This window comes from Rattus norvegicus, chromosome 4 (genome assembly GCF_021556685.1).
Source record: "Rattus norvegicus strain SHRSP/BbbUtx chromosome 4, alternate assembly SHRSP_T2T, whole genome shotgun sequence".
NCBI lineage: Eukaryota > Metazoa > Chordata > Mammalia > Rodentia > Muridae > Rattus > Rattus norvegicus.
Window position 1 is genome coordinate 64,412,865 of NC_141537.1, and position 15,404 is coordinate 64,428,268.

At 47.9% G+C, this 15,404-nt stretch overlaps 1 protein-coding gene and 1 long non-coding RNA gene across 4 annotated transcripts in view; both read right to left on the minus strand.

Moving 5' to 3' along the window:
- LOC147994798 (uncharacterized) overlaps positions 1-4,211 on the minus strand; it is a 9,156-nt gene extending 4,945 nt beyond the window's left edge. The window contains exon 1 of the long non-coding RNA XR_015686463.1: positions 4,102-4,211. This is a non-coding gene — a long non-coding RNA (uncharacterized LOC147994798). The remainder of the gene's footprint in view (positions 1-4,101) is intronic.
- Positions 4,212-5,116: 905 nt separating this feature from the next.
- Positions 5,117-15,404, minus strand: part of Slc23a4 (solute carrier family 23 member 4) — a 47,896-nt gene continuing 37,608 nt past the window's right edge. For all 3 annotated transcript variants that reach the window (XM_087657221.1, NM_001270038.2, XM_087657222.1), the window contains 4 exons: positions 8,071-8,235; positions 7,698-7,806; positions 7,510-7,605; positions 5,117-6,049 (listed from right to left, as the gene is read on the minus strand). In XM_087657221.1, coding sequence (XP_087513347.1) covers positions 5,793-6,049; positions 7,510-7,605; positions 7,698-7,806; positions 8,071-8,235 — 627 coding nt within the window. In that variant the 3' untranslated portion in view covers positions 5,117-5,792. The remainder of the gene's footprint in view (positions 6,050-7,509; positions 7,606-7,697; positions 7,807-8,070; positions 8,236-15,404) is intronic.

Below are 15,404 nucleotides of genomic sequence, written 5' to 3' on the forward strand. Positions count from 1 at the left end.
TGACTTTGGGTTTCATTAAAAATTCTCCCCCTCCCTTTGCCTGGCCGACATCAGCCCTATTCTTTGTTCTGCCCAGCCATTGGGTGAACAGCATTTATTGACAAGGCAAAGAATAAATGGTAAGAATTGTTTACACAGACTTGAGACAGGAGATTCTTGGTATAAGCATTACAATGCTGTGTATTGAAACTGAATATGAGGTCAGAGAAATGAGCATTTGAATAACACAGGGGGCAAACACTGTACAAAAACATTATTTCTACATCACTTCACTGGCTTGAGAAGCTTCCTGGGCTCCCTCCTTCCTAAGCCTGTTCCTAGGTTTATAGCATAATTTTTAAAGCATGGAATGGGGCAGACTCTGTTACTTCAAGGCCACCATGCCACACACAGTAAATAGGCTTTTAAAATGATAACACAAGTAACAGCAGATGTGTGTGCTTGCATAAACTATTAAAAGAAAATGTAGTGATACAACATGGAGCCTTGCTGCAGGGACACCCGTGAGTAGGAATGGGAAAACAGGCTCTGGACTCAGAGGAGGGAGCTAGCTTAGAAGAATCCAGGGTTCTTTCAGAAGAGTCACCTGAGGGTACAAGTTCAGAAAGCAAGAGGTGAAGAGATGGGGACATTTGTACAAGTCTAATGCGGAATCCCTGGGGATTACTCAGTGAAGCAGGAGGCTGAGAATCTGGGCAGTGCAAGGGATGGAGGTGGGGAGAGGGGCACGGTGGGAGAGGGCTACGTATTTGAGTCAACTTGGGAAGCAAGTTAGGGCCCGTGTGAAGGTCATGGCTGTGAACCTAAGATCACGGGTCCGAGACCTACGACACTCAATTGTACCCACTCCAGTGACAGTGTAAGCAGCAGAGAGTCATGAGGAATGGGTCTGATCAGTGAGGAAGTTTAGCCAAGGGGGTTGAGATGAAGAGGAAGAACCAAGACCATTAAGAATGCGAGATGGAGTTGACTAGGTGAATTAAACTAGTCTCAGAAAGAGGTTTCTTCTTATGTGTTAGATTTTTCTGTAGGTACATAAAATTACTTGCACACACACACACACACACACAGCATGAAAGTTGAAACAAAATTACCTAGGAAAACAAAGGGGAGGGACTAATAGGAGAGGGGGAAAGGGAGAAGCTATGAGGGAGACTATCCCCAAATCCCCAATGTACAATATATACATCTGTGAAGATATCCTATATCACAGTACCATGTTCAATGGATATACATGAAGGAAAGAAATTAATGCAATAACCTGACTGGATTGACTGTGGAATTCTGGTCAGATGATGAAGAGGGAAGAAACAATAAGTAGAGGCTGGGAAGACAGAAGATGTTAATGTTGGCAAAAGAAAAGGATTTTGGACTTGGGGACCTAGAAGCAGTGATCTAGAAAACCAGGATGTCAAAGAATCACTTGAAGAGCTGGAGGGTGGTGCAGTGGTTAAGAGCACTGACCTTGGGGCTGAGGATTTAGCTCAGTGGTAGAGCGCTTACCTAGGAAGCACAAGGCCCTGGGTTCGGTCCCCAGCTCCGAAAAAAAGAACCAAAAAAAAAAAAAAAAGAGCACTGACCTTGGGGCTGGGGATTTAGCTCAGTGGTAGAGCGCTTACCTAGAAAGCACAAGGCCCTGGGTTCGGTCCCCAGCTCCGAAAAAAAGAACCAAAAAAAAAAAAAAAAAAAAGCACTGACCTTTCTTACAGAAACTGGAATTCAGTTCCCAGAACCCATATCTGACAGCACAATCACATCCCCAGGGGATTTGATACCCTCTTCTGGCCTCAACACACACTCGAATAAATAAATAACAATAAATCTTTATTTTAAAAAATGCTTAAAATGCACAACTCTAGAAGACACAGAGGAGGGCAACCCAAAATCTAGCCTGAGGTTCTGGGGAGGACCATGTCACTATGAAGCTCAGACATACAGAGGCCATGGGACAAGGATGGACAACTGTGGATCGAATGTCACCAAGTAGTAAGACAATAGCAATGGGAACCTTAACTAGGTCACCATCCTTCACTAGCCTGAGGGCACTTTTCATTCTGTCCACTTATCAGCCTCCGGCACAGTGTGACAAAGGCTACATCTGATGCAAGTGCATTATCTAGTGATACCGGGGGCGGGGAGGGGGAATTCACCAATTTCATAAAAAAATAATTGCCAGGTTTTTGTAGGCTGACAAGTATAATTGAAAAAGTGGTAAAGGTATCAAGAAGAAACCAACTTGGGAGGTGGAGCAGCAGGGCACAAATAGAAATGTCACCCTTTGCAGACAGGGAAAGGGGCATAAGCCAAGAAACACAGGTCCCCTCCATAAGGTGGGAAACCTTAGGTAGGAACCCCCACACACACACCGCAACTGTCAGCGGAAGCAGCCGTGGCATACCCAGAGCCTGGCTTTGTCAGACCGACTCCAGGCACCTGGCTTCCAGAACTGTAGAAGCAGCTGTGTAGTAAGGCAGAAATCATGTGGGAACAAAAAACCCAAATCCTCCAGCAGAACACTTAACAAGAGCAAATGCACGGGCCCCATAGACGTGCTGTGCTCAACACAGTGAGAAACCCAAGCTTCGGTTGAGTTACAGTGTTACACACCTGCTTGGCCTGCGGCTGCCACCTTTAGCTTTGGTGAGAAAAAGGAGGGCAACAGGCAAGTTGCAGCTGCAGCAGGGAAGGAGGAAGGGAGGGAGGGAGAGTGGAGGAAGACGGAGTTGGGGAGGGAGGCACTGCTGGGTACTTCCAACCTTTCATTTTGTCTTCCACAGAAGTCAATGGAGAATGGTGCAACCAAGTTTGGTTTTTGTTTTGTTTTGTTTTGTTTTTAAATCATACAAACAAAAAAATTAAGATGTTTTAAGTAAGTTTACAGTTTTGTCTTGGGCCCCATGCAGCGCTCTCAGAGGCTATGTGTAGGGTACCCATGAGAGTTTGGTCCCTCTGCATCTAGTCCTCCTTAGGTTCTCTCCTACGTTTCTGGGGTCTTCCCCACTTCCTTCCCTCCCTTTGAGAACCAATAAATAGATCTCACTCTCCATTTTCTTTCTTTTAAGAACATTTTATTTTATTTAGTTGTGCATATGTATGTGTGGCGGTTGTATGTGAGGGGGAAGGGGGCTATGTTGGTCCCTGGTGGTGGTCAGAGAAGTTGAGGAAGTCCGTTCTCTCCTTCCATCATGTGGGGGCCTGAGGATGGGAGTGTGGTCATCAGCAAGTGCCTTTACCTGCCTGGCGTCTGCCTGGCTGCTGTCCAACTCTGTCTCGAGTTAAGCTTCTCTCACAAGGCTAAAAGGCTCGGCCCATTGTAGGCTCTAGTTGTATACACCCTACTCCTCACCTTGGTCACTTTGAAGCTGAAAATGCATGTGGTTGTGGAGACAAGGTCTCACGACGTAGCCCTGACTGGACTGGAAATTGCCGTGTAGCCCGGGCAGACCTCAAAGAGATGTTTGCCTCTGCTCTGAGATTAAGCTCTGCACCGCAACCATAACACTCAGCCTGGGAATCCCTTTTTTTTTGAGTTGGGGACCGAACCCAGATCCTTGTGCTTGCTAGGCAATTGCTCTACCACTGAGCTAAATCCCCAACCCCGGGAATCCCTGTTTTAAATGGTAATCTTCCTACCTCCTCCTATCCCCACCAAGCCATTGTTATTTTGAGGTACAGTTCTAAATTGTTTCAGGGGTGGTATCTATTTTTCTCTCTGAAGGGGCTTCACAGGCAGTTCTAGAACCCACAGGGTGTGGGCCAAGAAAAGTCCTCAAGAGTGACCTTTTCAACCCCCCTGCCTGGGAAGATAGTTTGGATCACACATCCCGTGCCTTTCAACTTGTGGATGAATGCATGCCTCTTCCCCATCAGCTGCGGCTGCTGCCTCAAACTCAACTCTGCCCTTGAGGATCCACAGATTTCTCTTTCCTCCTGGACAATTATTCCTGTGTCCAGACTCCCAGAGGCTCCCAGCAGTCTGTCCTCCCCACCCGGTGACCTTTCCCCATGCTAGGGTCACTCAGAGAGTGGGGCTCTTAGAAAGTTAACGAGGAGAAAAGAAAGAGGGAGTGAGAAGGGGGAGCATGGAGCCGGCTACAGTACCTCCTCTCACAGGCTCGATGGAGCCCACTCTGCCCTCCCTTACAGCAGGATGGACAGTGTTTGAATCCGTGTGGTTTCCGTGGCTCTTGGCACCCTCTCTGCCTTCACTTAGGCTAACTCACAAGGGTGCACACACTCACCCTCTCCTGCCACACCCCGTTTCTGCTCATTTCCATCGAGCATTGGGCATCACCAAACCCTGACAGGAGTCAGATCCTCCCACCCGCCGCCAAGCAGAGACAGATGAATGGTAGGGGTGGAGGTGGGGAGAGTCGTATTAGAAAAGAAGCAGCCTCTGCACCCAGGCGCTCCCCACCCCCACAGCACACCTCAGCCTTTCCTTCTCTTGAAAGTGGGTTTGGACAAACAAAGGAGTCCCTGTTGGGAAAAGTGGGGTTGGGAGAGGCCATGGGTCCTTTCTCTGGCTCATCTGACCCAGTGCCTGTAAAAATGTGAAGACCTAAGCCTGATTCCTCCTGGGAAATAGTAGAGGGTTCTGAAGGCATCGCAGACAGACTGAATGCAGCTGCCCAGGGACCTGAGCCCCTGCTCTGGCAGACAGAGCTGGGAAGGGGCAGTGAAGCCTGATTCCTCTACACCCACACCGTGCCTCCTTGAAAGCTGTCTGAGGCCCATGACCCCACCTGAATGGAGACTGAAGAGCTGCAGGAAGCTGTGGTGTGATTGGGAAGGATGGGGCACAAAAAGACACAGGTTGTCTTAATTCTACCCAGATGTCTTAGGTCGGATCACACGTCCTAACGCTGGACAGGTGCTAGAGGGGGTCTAGGGTAAGGAGAGGTTCCTCACTGCTTTCCCATGTGAGCCTTGAGGAATCAGCTACAGGCTACAGGGAGGGCTGGAAGGCCTCAGGGTCCCTGCCTCTGGAGGAAGGGGACCAAAACAATTGTGCCAGTTGCTTTTTCACTTTTTGTTTTTGTTTTCCTGTGTTGAGGTTTGGACCTGGCCCATGCATCTACTACAAAAGTTCTTGATCACAGAGCCTCATCCCAAGTTTGCTTTTTAAAAACAGATTTATTTATTTAATGTGTGTGAGTGTTTTGCTTATATGTACATCTGTGCACCACATATGTTCCTGGTACAGAGGCCAGAAGAGGGTGTCAGATCCCCTAGAACTGGAGTTGGGGATGGTTGTGAGCCACCATGTGGGTACTGGGAATTGAATCTGGGTCCTCAGCAAAAATAAGTGTTCTTAACCACTGAGCCATCTCTCTAGCACCCCTAGCTTGCTTTTTGTATTTTGAGACAGGATCTTGCAAAGTTACCCAGCTAGCCTTAAAGTCCGTTTGTAGCACTAATGAGTCTATGGCCCTCCTGGGAAGCCTCTTGGTTAGCTGGGATTACAGGCTGCCTGGCCTCATCACCTTTCAGCAAAAAGCCTGCCCCTGTCTCACAATGTGCCTCTTCCTCCTGATCCACCAAAATATTGCTGAGCAGGCTTCTGTGGAGACCCCAGACCCATCGTCCACTCTGGAGCCATGAGACAGCAGAAGGATGCCCTGAGGCCAGCTCCATACTGATCATGGTCTTCATCAACACTGTGTGTTCACCACGGTACCCAGGTGTGGAAGGTCCTGGGAAGGACTCTTGAGTGACTATTTGTGAACAGAGAGTTTTGCATTTTGCAGGCCAGGGTTTGGCTATGAGGAGATGGGGTGGGGCCACTCCATTCACATCTTGGTTTCTGTAACACTCCATGGGTGCTTTCCAGAGGAGGTCTGGGAACATAGAGTGAGCTGGCTCGCTCCCACCTCATCTCCATGGTGGTCTATCCTGGGCCAGAAGGGGAGGATTCGGGTACATGAGGATGTGCAGAACTTGGTGCCAATCCCCCAGGGAAGGCCATAGACCTTTGAGGCCTTCGGAGTCTCCTCAGAATCTTCCTGGATTTCACCCCATGCCAAAAGGCCTCTCTCCTCCAGGCTGCCTAAGAAGTAAACATTGAGAAGTCAAGGCTGGGTATTGATTCCAGTCACAAGGCTACCCTGCGGGTGCCTATGCCATCCCTGGCAGTACCTGAGTACTGCAGTGCCCTGCTCTTTCTTCTACTCCTCCTCCAAGCGTTGGCAGGAACCACAAGCCCCCTCTGCTCATGAGGCCATCTCAGAGCCCCCACTATGTGGTACCCAGCCTCAGTCTCAACCATGGAACCTCAGAGCTTTCCTCAGCTCCCCAGAGCAGACCTGTCCATGTGTGTTTGTGGAATGTGGGTGCACTTTTTGTTCAGTGGAGAGTACAATGTGGCAAACAAAGCATGAAGCAGGTGCAGTCACAGGAGTTTCTTGGAGAGGCTCGGGGGAGGGGCACAGGAGAGAGAGGTGTGTGTGTGGATGTTTGTCCAGAAGCTGAGTTGGAATCTCTATGCTCTTCACCATCAGTGCCCCTCCAGCACCCTCAAATATTTCATCCCAGACCTCATTAACACCATCCTGTTTGTCTGTTTCCTCTATTAGCCTGTGGGCTTCTGGGAGGCAGGACATGTCTCACTTCTCTTCGTATTCTCAGTGAGTAGCACCTACTTCATATGTAGTAGATAGAAATAAGAATGTTTGGATGGATGGATGGGTGGGTAGGTGGATGGATGGATGGATGGATAAATAGATAAATGGATGGATGGATGGATGGGTATGTAGTTTTCATACCAATAGGTTTAAGAGAGCTAAAGCCATCTTTTTTTTTCCTTTTGTATCTGGTGTATCATCCACTTTAGGGCCTTGCTATGGCTGAACTATATCCCTTGAAAAGTCATACATTGACAGCCTATCCTAGAGGCATCAGTATTTGCCAATAATATTTAAGAAGGTAAAGACGTTACGAGGAGTCTGTCCTTAGAAGCCTCCTGCCTGGTTGTTTGTTGTTTGTTTCTTATGTATCCTGGGCTTGCATGGAACTCACTGTGTAGCTAGCGATGACTGGGACTCTCCATGCTCCTGCCTCCACCTCCCCAGCACTGGGGTCCCATGTGTGCATCGCTGCAATGCTTACGCATTGGTGTAGAAGGAGCCGGAGCTGTGCATGTAGGCAAGCCTCTCCCGACTGAGCTACATCCCACCCCAGCCCTGTCTTCTTCACACGAACGGAGACTGTGCCAGCCCAAAGCAGAGGCAATGTGAGGACTCCCTCTGCAAGCCGAGAAAGGTCCTGTGAAGAACCGGCCTGCCCCGGAAGTCCATCCCAGGGGACTGAGAGACGGCTGTGTCGTTTCGCTCACCCTCCTCTGTGATGTTCTTCTGCAGCAGTTCAAGCTGACTAAAGTAGGCCAGGCCTTATCCTGACTCAGCCCGAGCACCCATTTAGGGTGTGCTGTGAACAGCCTGACAGGTTTCCAACGGCCTTGACACTGCCCAGGTGCCCATGAGCCCAGCTATGGAGTGGCTGCAGCCTTACCAGGTATGGTGTTGTCCAAGACGAAGCCCAGAAATCCACCAACGAACATGCCTGTGGTCAGGAGCACTTGGATGACCTGGTCCAGCTGGAGAATTCCTGGAATGCGACAAAAGTGACAGTTCACAGGGACCAAGGGCCACCCTGCTTCACACCTGGAGCAGGGACAGTGCAGAGGAGACAGCACTCACCTGTCTGCAGCTTCTCAGGGTTCTTGTTCACCCAGTTAGGGACGGCGAGCCCACAGAAGATTGAGAAGCCAAACACGAAGAGGTTCCTAGATGAATTCATGTCCACATACTGTGGGAGAAAGGACCCCCGAGTTCACCAGGGCCCTAGACACCTTCACACATGTGCATACTGCTGGTTTTGAACGTTTCTTTCTTGTATGGTGGGTGGTGTCAGTGTGGCTCCTAGGACCACGCCCTCCTCTCCCTCGGCTCCTCCCCTTTGCCCTCCCCTCATCATCTTCCCCTCTTCTCTCCTGTCCCTCCCCCACGCTGCTCCACCTGATGGGCTCCTCTCAGGGTGGGGGTGGCGCTGCTGTTCACTGAGGTGCCTCACCTGCAGGTTGGAGATCCCCACGGCGCTGATGATTCCGAACATGACAAGGAACATGCCTCCAATCACGGGGGTAGGGATGGTGGCAAAAGCCGCCCCGATCTTCCCGAACATGCCCATCAGGAGCAGCACACAGCCCGCAGCGACAATCACCATCCTGCTCCCGACCTGCACACCCAGAGAGGAGGGATAGGAGAACCAGGGCAAGTAGATGCCCTGGGCATCTGGGCCTGCACCCTTCACACTGCTGTATTGAACCTCGGAAGCAGCACGGGCTGCTGTGCCCAGGGTCCCACACTGGGCTAGAGAGAGACAGAAGGACGGCCCTGGCCTCAGCTCTCATCTCTCTGCTCTGCCTCTCTCACAGCTATTGGGCATATTACTAACATCCCTGAAAGTCAGTTTCCATATCTACCATGTGAGATCCCGCATACCACACAATTCAATGCAATAAGGCTTATGAATATGGAACAATATGTGTTGAGCACACAGAACACTCAATAAAGAGTTAATTATTTTTGCCGGGGGTGGGGGTGGGGGCAGAGGTTCTCCTGCAGCATTTACACCTCTGTGTGTTGCTTATGCTTGGCCACTAAGAACGAATGCTTCCACTTCTCTACCACATCACACTCCTCCAAAGGCATGAATCTCATTAAAACTTCCCACGTCTACCCCTTGTGCACATCACTATGCAGATAAACATCACTGGATACCCAAAAGGCGAGGGCAGGAAGGAAACGCCAAGGGTCCCTTTTATGTACCCCTCATTCTGTAGAAGAGGCTAAAGTCTGAAGGAAAGAGAGGATCCCTGAGCAATGCCAGGGTCTCCTGCACCCAGCAGAGCCATCGGCTCTCTGGGTTTTATTCTCAGCATTACACAACGCCCGCCTCAATTCCTGTGTCATCTGGTGTTTTATAAATGGAGCATCTATGGTCTCAGCAGGATGGCCAAGCGGCACAGAGGAAATCTCTTGAAGGAAACAGGTTTGTACTCTGAAGAGTCATGGGACAAAAGGCACTCAGGGAGGCTCTATGGTGGTTGGCTAGTCTGGCCAGTCAGGAGAACAGAGGGACAAGAGAGGGGCATGTACACAAAGATTTGGTGGGAGGATATTCTAGCGAGAAAGTGGCTTATGTGAACTCTAGGATAGGAAAAGCCATTTTAAAGTACAAGGAAAATCAGTGTGCCTGGACTGCAGTCCCCAGGAGAGTGGTGGAAACCCAGGGCAAGGGATAGGCTTCAGACCTCAGGGCCCTGGGGGCTTGGGAGTGGGCGGAAACAAAATGTGCCTCAGCTGAGCAATGAGGCATTCTTAGGTCCCTGAGGAAAATGGTTCTGATACCTACTGCAACGTGTGGATGAGTTTTGTGATGATTTAAATGAAAAAAAGAAGAGCCTCCGTAGGCTCATGCTTGGTTCCCTCCTGTCTGGAGAAGTTATGGAACATTTAGGAGCCTGTCTTCTGGGGATGATGAGCTTAGCCTGTTCTTTCTCTCTCTCTCTCTCTCTCTCTCTCTCTCTCTCTCTCTCTCTGTCTCTCTCTGTTTCTTTCTGTCTCTTTCTGTGTGTCTGTCTGTCTCTCTCTCTCTGTCTCTGTGTCTCTCTCTTTTTCTGTCTCTCTTTGTTTATCTCTTTCTGTCTCTCTCTCTTTCTGTGTGTCTGTCTGTCTCTGTCTCTCTGTCTCTGTTTCTCCATTTCTCCATTTCTCCATTTCTCTCTCTCTCTTTCTCTCTCTCTCTCTCTCTCTCTGTGTGGTGTGTGTCTCTCTCTTTTTCTGTCTGTTTCTTTCTGTCTCTTTCTGTGTGTCTATCTGTCTCTCTCTCTGTCTCTGTGTCTCTCTCTTTTTCTGTCTCTCTTTGTTTATCTCTTTCTGTCTCTCTCTTTCTGTGTGTCTGTCTGTCTCTGTCTCTCTGTCTCTGTTTCTCCATTTCTCCATTTCTCTCTCTTTCTCTCTCTCTCTCTCTCTCTCTCTGTGTGTGTCTCTCTTTTTCTGTCTCTCTCTGTTTCTTTCTGTCTCTGTGTGTCTGTCTGTCTCTCTCTCTGTCTCTGTGTCTCTCTCTTTTTCTGTCTCTCTCTGTTTCTTTCTGTCTCTTTCTGTGTGTCTGTCTGTCTCTCTCTCTGTCTCTGTGTCTCTCTCTTTTTCTGTCTCTCTTTGTTTATCTCTTTCTGTCTCTCTCTTTCTGTGTGTCTGTCTGTCTGTCTCTGTCTCTCTGTCTCTGTTTCTCCATTTCTTTATTTCTCCATTTCTCTTTCTCTCTCTCTCTCTCTCTCTCTCTCTCTCTCTCTCTCTCCCCCTCCTCTTTCTATCTCTCCCTAGTTAAAATGTGATCAGCCACTTTCTTGCCCCTGCCCCATCATGCCACACCTTCCTGGTCATGATGGCTATATCCCTGGGAACCCTGAGTTAAAATAAACCCCTTCTCCCTTAATTTGCTTTTAGTCATAGTAATATTTTGTCACAGCAATGAAAAGTAACAGAGAGAAGTCTTGAGGACTGTATGCTAGGAGACACAAGCCAGCCAGTCACAAAATGTCACATAACATGGCTCCATTCACATCTCCAGGGGCCTCAAATCCATGGAGAAAGGGAGTTAGAAAGGTGGCCAGGCTCTGGGGAAAGGAGGACCTGGGGGTGGGGGGAGCAGAGAAGAGAACTGAGGAGGAGCAGGAAAGAGGGGAAGAGAAGAGAAACGAGGAGGTGGAATGAGGACAGCACAGTGCCAAGTGTTGCATGACAGTGTCAGAATGCTTAATGCTGCAGCCACACTGACCCCAGCACTCAGGAGGCTGAGCTAGAAGGTACAGACATTCGAGGCTAGCCTGGGCTACATAATGAAATCCTTTATCAAAACAATGGAGGGAAATAATGCCAAAGTATATTACATGCATGAAATTGTGTGCAATAAACTAATTAAAATATATAGCTTTTTAAAAAAAAAGCTAGCACACTAACCATTTAGAAATGGTAATGATGGTAATTTTGTGGGTTTTTTTTTTTTAAATTTTACTACAGTAAAAATAAAAACAAGAGAAATCTTCACTCTTTTGCTAGTGGGCTTTAAAGCAAGTTGGTAAGGAGATGTGATTCCCATTCTCTTCTTCCCCAAGAGGAGCCATTTCATTACAAATACTCAGTAGATTTCCTCAGCAAGCAATTGTTACAGAGTATGATGAATTTTGATTTCTCCTTTGCCTGTGTGGAGGTCACTTAACATCCAAAACCTATCCCACCCATCATTTGCTGTTTCTAGCCAGATTTTTATTTTTAATTTGGGGGTGGTGGGGTGGGGATTCAGGACAGAATTCTCTGGGTAGTCCTGGCTGTTCTAGAATTCACTCTGTAGACCAGGCTGGCCTTACACTCAGAGACTACTTGTCTCTGCCCCCCAAATGCTAGGATTCAAGGAATGCAATTATATCCAGAATGTTAAAAAGAAATTAAAATCTTAAGAGATTCCCGGGGCTGGGGATTTAGCTCAGTGGTAGAGCGCTTACCTAGGAAGCGCAAGGCCCTGGGTTCGGTCCCCAGCTCCGAAAAAAAGAACAAAAAAAAAAAAAAAAAAAAAAAGAGATTCCCTTAGTTCATTTCAATGGAGGACTGATTATTGCCATGAAATCTGCTCTGGAATACACACAGACACATAGATACTCAGAAAACCATACAGAGAGACTAGACTCTCTCTTTTCTTTCTCCATTCCCTTCCCCTCTCTCCTCTGTCTGCCCAATTTCATAAAGGACACCAGCACGCAGTCCTACCTGTGTGAGCTGGAAGAGGCTAGAGTTCTGGTGTGTAACAGTGTAAATACACTAAACTAAGCTTCCAAATAGTTAGGCTGGTGAGTTTCTGTTTTGTGCTTTTCCCACAATCAGAAAATATTTTAAAAAGGTATTTTGGTGTCAGCTAAAGACCACCAATGAACAGACTGCAAATGTGCTTTTCCTTTGCTTTCCAGACTAAGAATCATCAGAAATGCTGTTTGGTTTAATGCCTTTGCAGTCGCCTGTGTGACTGCAGGTACAACAGGCGGGTCTGTCAGGTCCAGCTTGTTGTGCCAAAGGTCTCATAAGGACAATCATCCCCAATCCCATCACTGCATGAGCTTGTCATGGAGACCTGGGTCTCCTTTGGCCTCAGAACTGATGTCCAGGCAGACAGTTGTGACATCCTAGAGAAGTGACAGGAGCTTTGATCTCCCCCCTAAACCCTCCAAGATACACAGATACACACGCAGAGAGATATACATGCACACACACTCACATGTGAATACATACAGGTACATACATACTCACACACACATACACACACAGAATCACATGCACACATGGTCACACACATCTACTACACACAGAGATACACACATGCATGCACACACATATACACACAAACCACACACACACACATACACACACACTCTCACATGTGTACACACACACACACACACACACACACACACACACACTCACTCACTCACTGCTGCAATGCCTGAAAAGGCCACAGGGGGGAGTGTGAGCCCATAAAAGCAAATGGTCTTCGCACCCGTCTGTCCTCTCTTGGTTGATCTAACCTCTACTGATTGAGTTTGCCCTGTTCCTGTGGGTTTTTAATTTCTGCTTTTTCATTTCTCTCAAAAGGCCTCAGCTTATAAACTGCCCAATGAAATTCGTTTTGTTTATGGAATGTAATTTTCTGTTTTTCACAGGACTTGTTCCCTTTAACAGGAAGGAAGTCGTTGCTGCTCCAAGGTTAGGCAGCTGGCTGCTACATTTGTGGTGTGCTCACAGCCTTGACTAAGGGCCCCGAAAGCCTTTCTAGGGTTGTTGAGAGAGGCAGTGGAGGTGGCTGGGGATTTGGTTGTGGATTTCAGCTCCAGCAGTAACACAGGTCACTTGAGGTTTGGGAGTAGACGGCACAACATCTCTAGGATGCACGCTGGAGCCATGGAGGAAGGGAGGGAGGGAGGGAGGGAGGGAGGGAGGGAGGGAGGGAGGGAGGGAGCCGTAAGACAATGCCAGTTGGGATGATGCAGGGAGAGGACCCTCCAAACCCTTGCAAAGATGCACTATAGTGGGGGGGGGGCCATGCTACTGCTTCAGCACTGGTTAGAAACACTCTCTAGTGGGAAGTGGTGGGGTGGGGGTGGGGTGGAATAGACTAGTCTAGTCAGAGTTGGGCAGACTAGTTAGAAACCAAGCAGCCACGTTATGGGTGGAGCCGAGATGAGCAAGATCCTGCTAAGAGAGCATATGAGGCCCTGCTGTGTAGGGACAGTCATTCTGTGTCACCAGCAAGGGAGTCAAGAGGGGCAGGCAAGGAGCCCTGTAGAGAAAGTAGAACCCAGTGGAAAGACTCAGAACAGCTAGAAGTTAAAAATGACTGCCAGGGTCCAGCCTCGACACAGGATGGGAGTTCTCAACTGGAAGCAGGGACATCTGGAAGGCGCATAATAAATATACACAGACTACTCTGGGTACAAACTGACAGGCAAATTTTCAAGGCTTAAAGTTACTCTCTCTCTCTCTCTCTCTCTCTCTCTCTCTCTCCCTCTCCCTCTCCCTCTCCCTCTCTCCCCCCCCTCTCTGCTCCCTTTCTCACTCACTCGCTCACTCGCCTGAAGCTTGAGACTGCACACACTCTGTATTCTCTTGCTCACTCTGCTTTTCTCCTTTGTGCTTTTCTTTTTTCGAACTCCCACACTCACGCACACCTCTGTTCATTCCCCTTTCACTCTCACACGATCTTCATACACACTTCACACACACCACATGCACTCTCCTTTCACTCACACACACACACTCACACACACACACACACACACAATCTCATATACACCTCACATTCTCTCTTCCCTCACTCTTCACACGCTCTTCTCATGCTCTCTCTCTCTGTCTCTGTCTCTGTCTCTCTCTCTCTCTCACACACACACACACACACAATCTCATGTACACTTACTCGCTTTCCACTTGTTCTTTACATGCTCACACATGCTCACACATGCTCACACATGCTCTCTCGCTCGCTCCCTCATTGGCTCCCTCATTCACTCTCCAGCCTTTCTCTTGCCCCAGTCATTTATTGATTCTCCAAAAGCAGGTAGAAAAAAGACATTGTATAATCATTTGCCAAATCAAATTCAAAAGAATAACCATATCCCACAAAGAATCAAGAATTACAATTGTTCCCAAAGTTTCAAGCTTCCCCTATTCCCAGGCCTGTGGCCAAAATAATAATTGCAAACTTATCATTATTTAAACTTTAACTTTGGATTTATTATACTTCAGAACTCAGAGCTCCAAGGTCAGCTACTTGCATTTTCCTGTGAAGCTCTAATGATAAATGACATGGGCGAAGCTGTCAGGCAGTGGCCAGAAAGAGTCAAGTTAACCCTTAACAGTAATTCTGCTAGTTTTCTGCTTCTGCACATTGCACACAATGACTCTCCTAAGGGTCCTTGTGTTTCGACTTAGTTTTACTGGTATAAGATTTTATGTATTCTATACTTGCTTATTCAGGAACCACTCTCAAATATTATGCAAAACTTACTCATATCTTTAATAACTTTTTCTTTTCTTAGGGTCCCAATGTTGGCTCTAATTCATTTTCTAATAATTTCTTCAAAGTTTCTTTGCAAGTCAAGCATTAATCTGGAACTACCATTGTGCAGTTATTACATTGTTTCCAAGATGAGAACACCCAGCATGCACCTGGGCCATTAGGGCTGTGCTGTGCTGTGCCCCTATGCCTCAGTTTCCAATTGTTTAAGAATCATCACATCAAGGAACATCTAGTTCCACCGAATCCACCAGAGCAGATGGAGAAAGAAGTAGGAAAGTCAGATATGATAGAACAATTATGCACCCCAAGGCCAACTGAAAAGCAGTCATGCACAAATAAAATCTATACAGCTATTGTCCAGGGCTAAGGTTAGGAGAAATGGGAACCTTTTTTTTTTTTTTTTTTACAAAGAGCTGCTGCAGGCTACCAAAATGTCTCCATCCTGGCCTACTGCTGGCAGTCCCTGTCATGGTATGCTGTCCCCAGTAGATGCCATGTGTGGAGGAGTGGGTTCCCTCAGACAGGGACTGCAGAAGAATGAGTGTGTTTCATAGGTCTCTGGCTGTCAGGGGCCCTGGGGACCTGAGGTGAGTCTGGTTAGGGACATCTGAATATTCAGGGCTAGGTTAAAGGCAATGACTGTCCCATCACAACCGAAGAAGGCCACATATTACCATCAAGATCATGACCCCTGCAGAGATAGCCCATTCTGAGCCCCTAGGCTAGTCATTCTCAACCTTCCTAAGGATAGACCCTTTAATACAGTTCTTCATGTTGTGGTG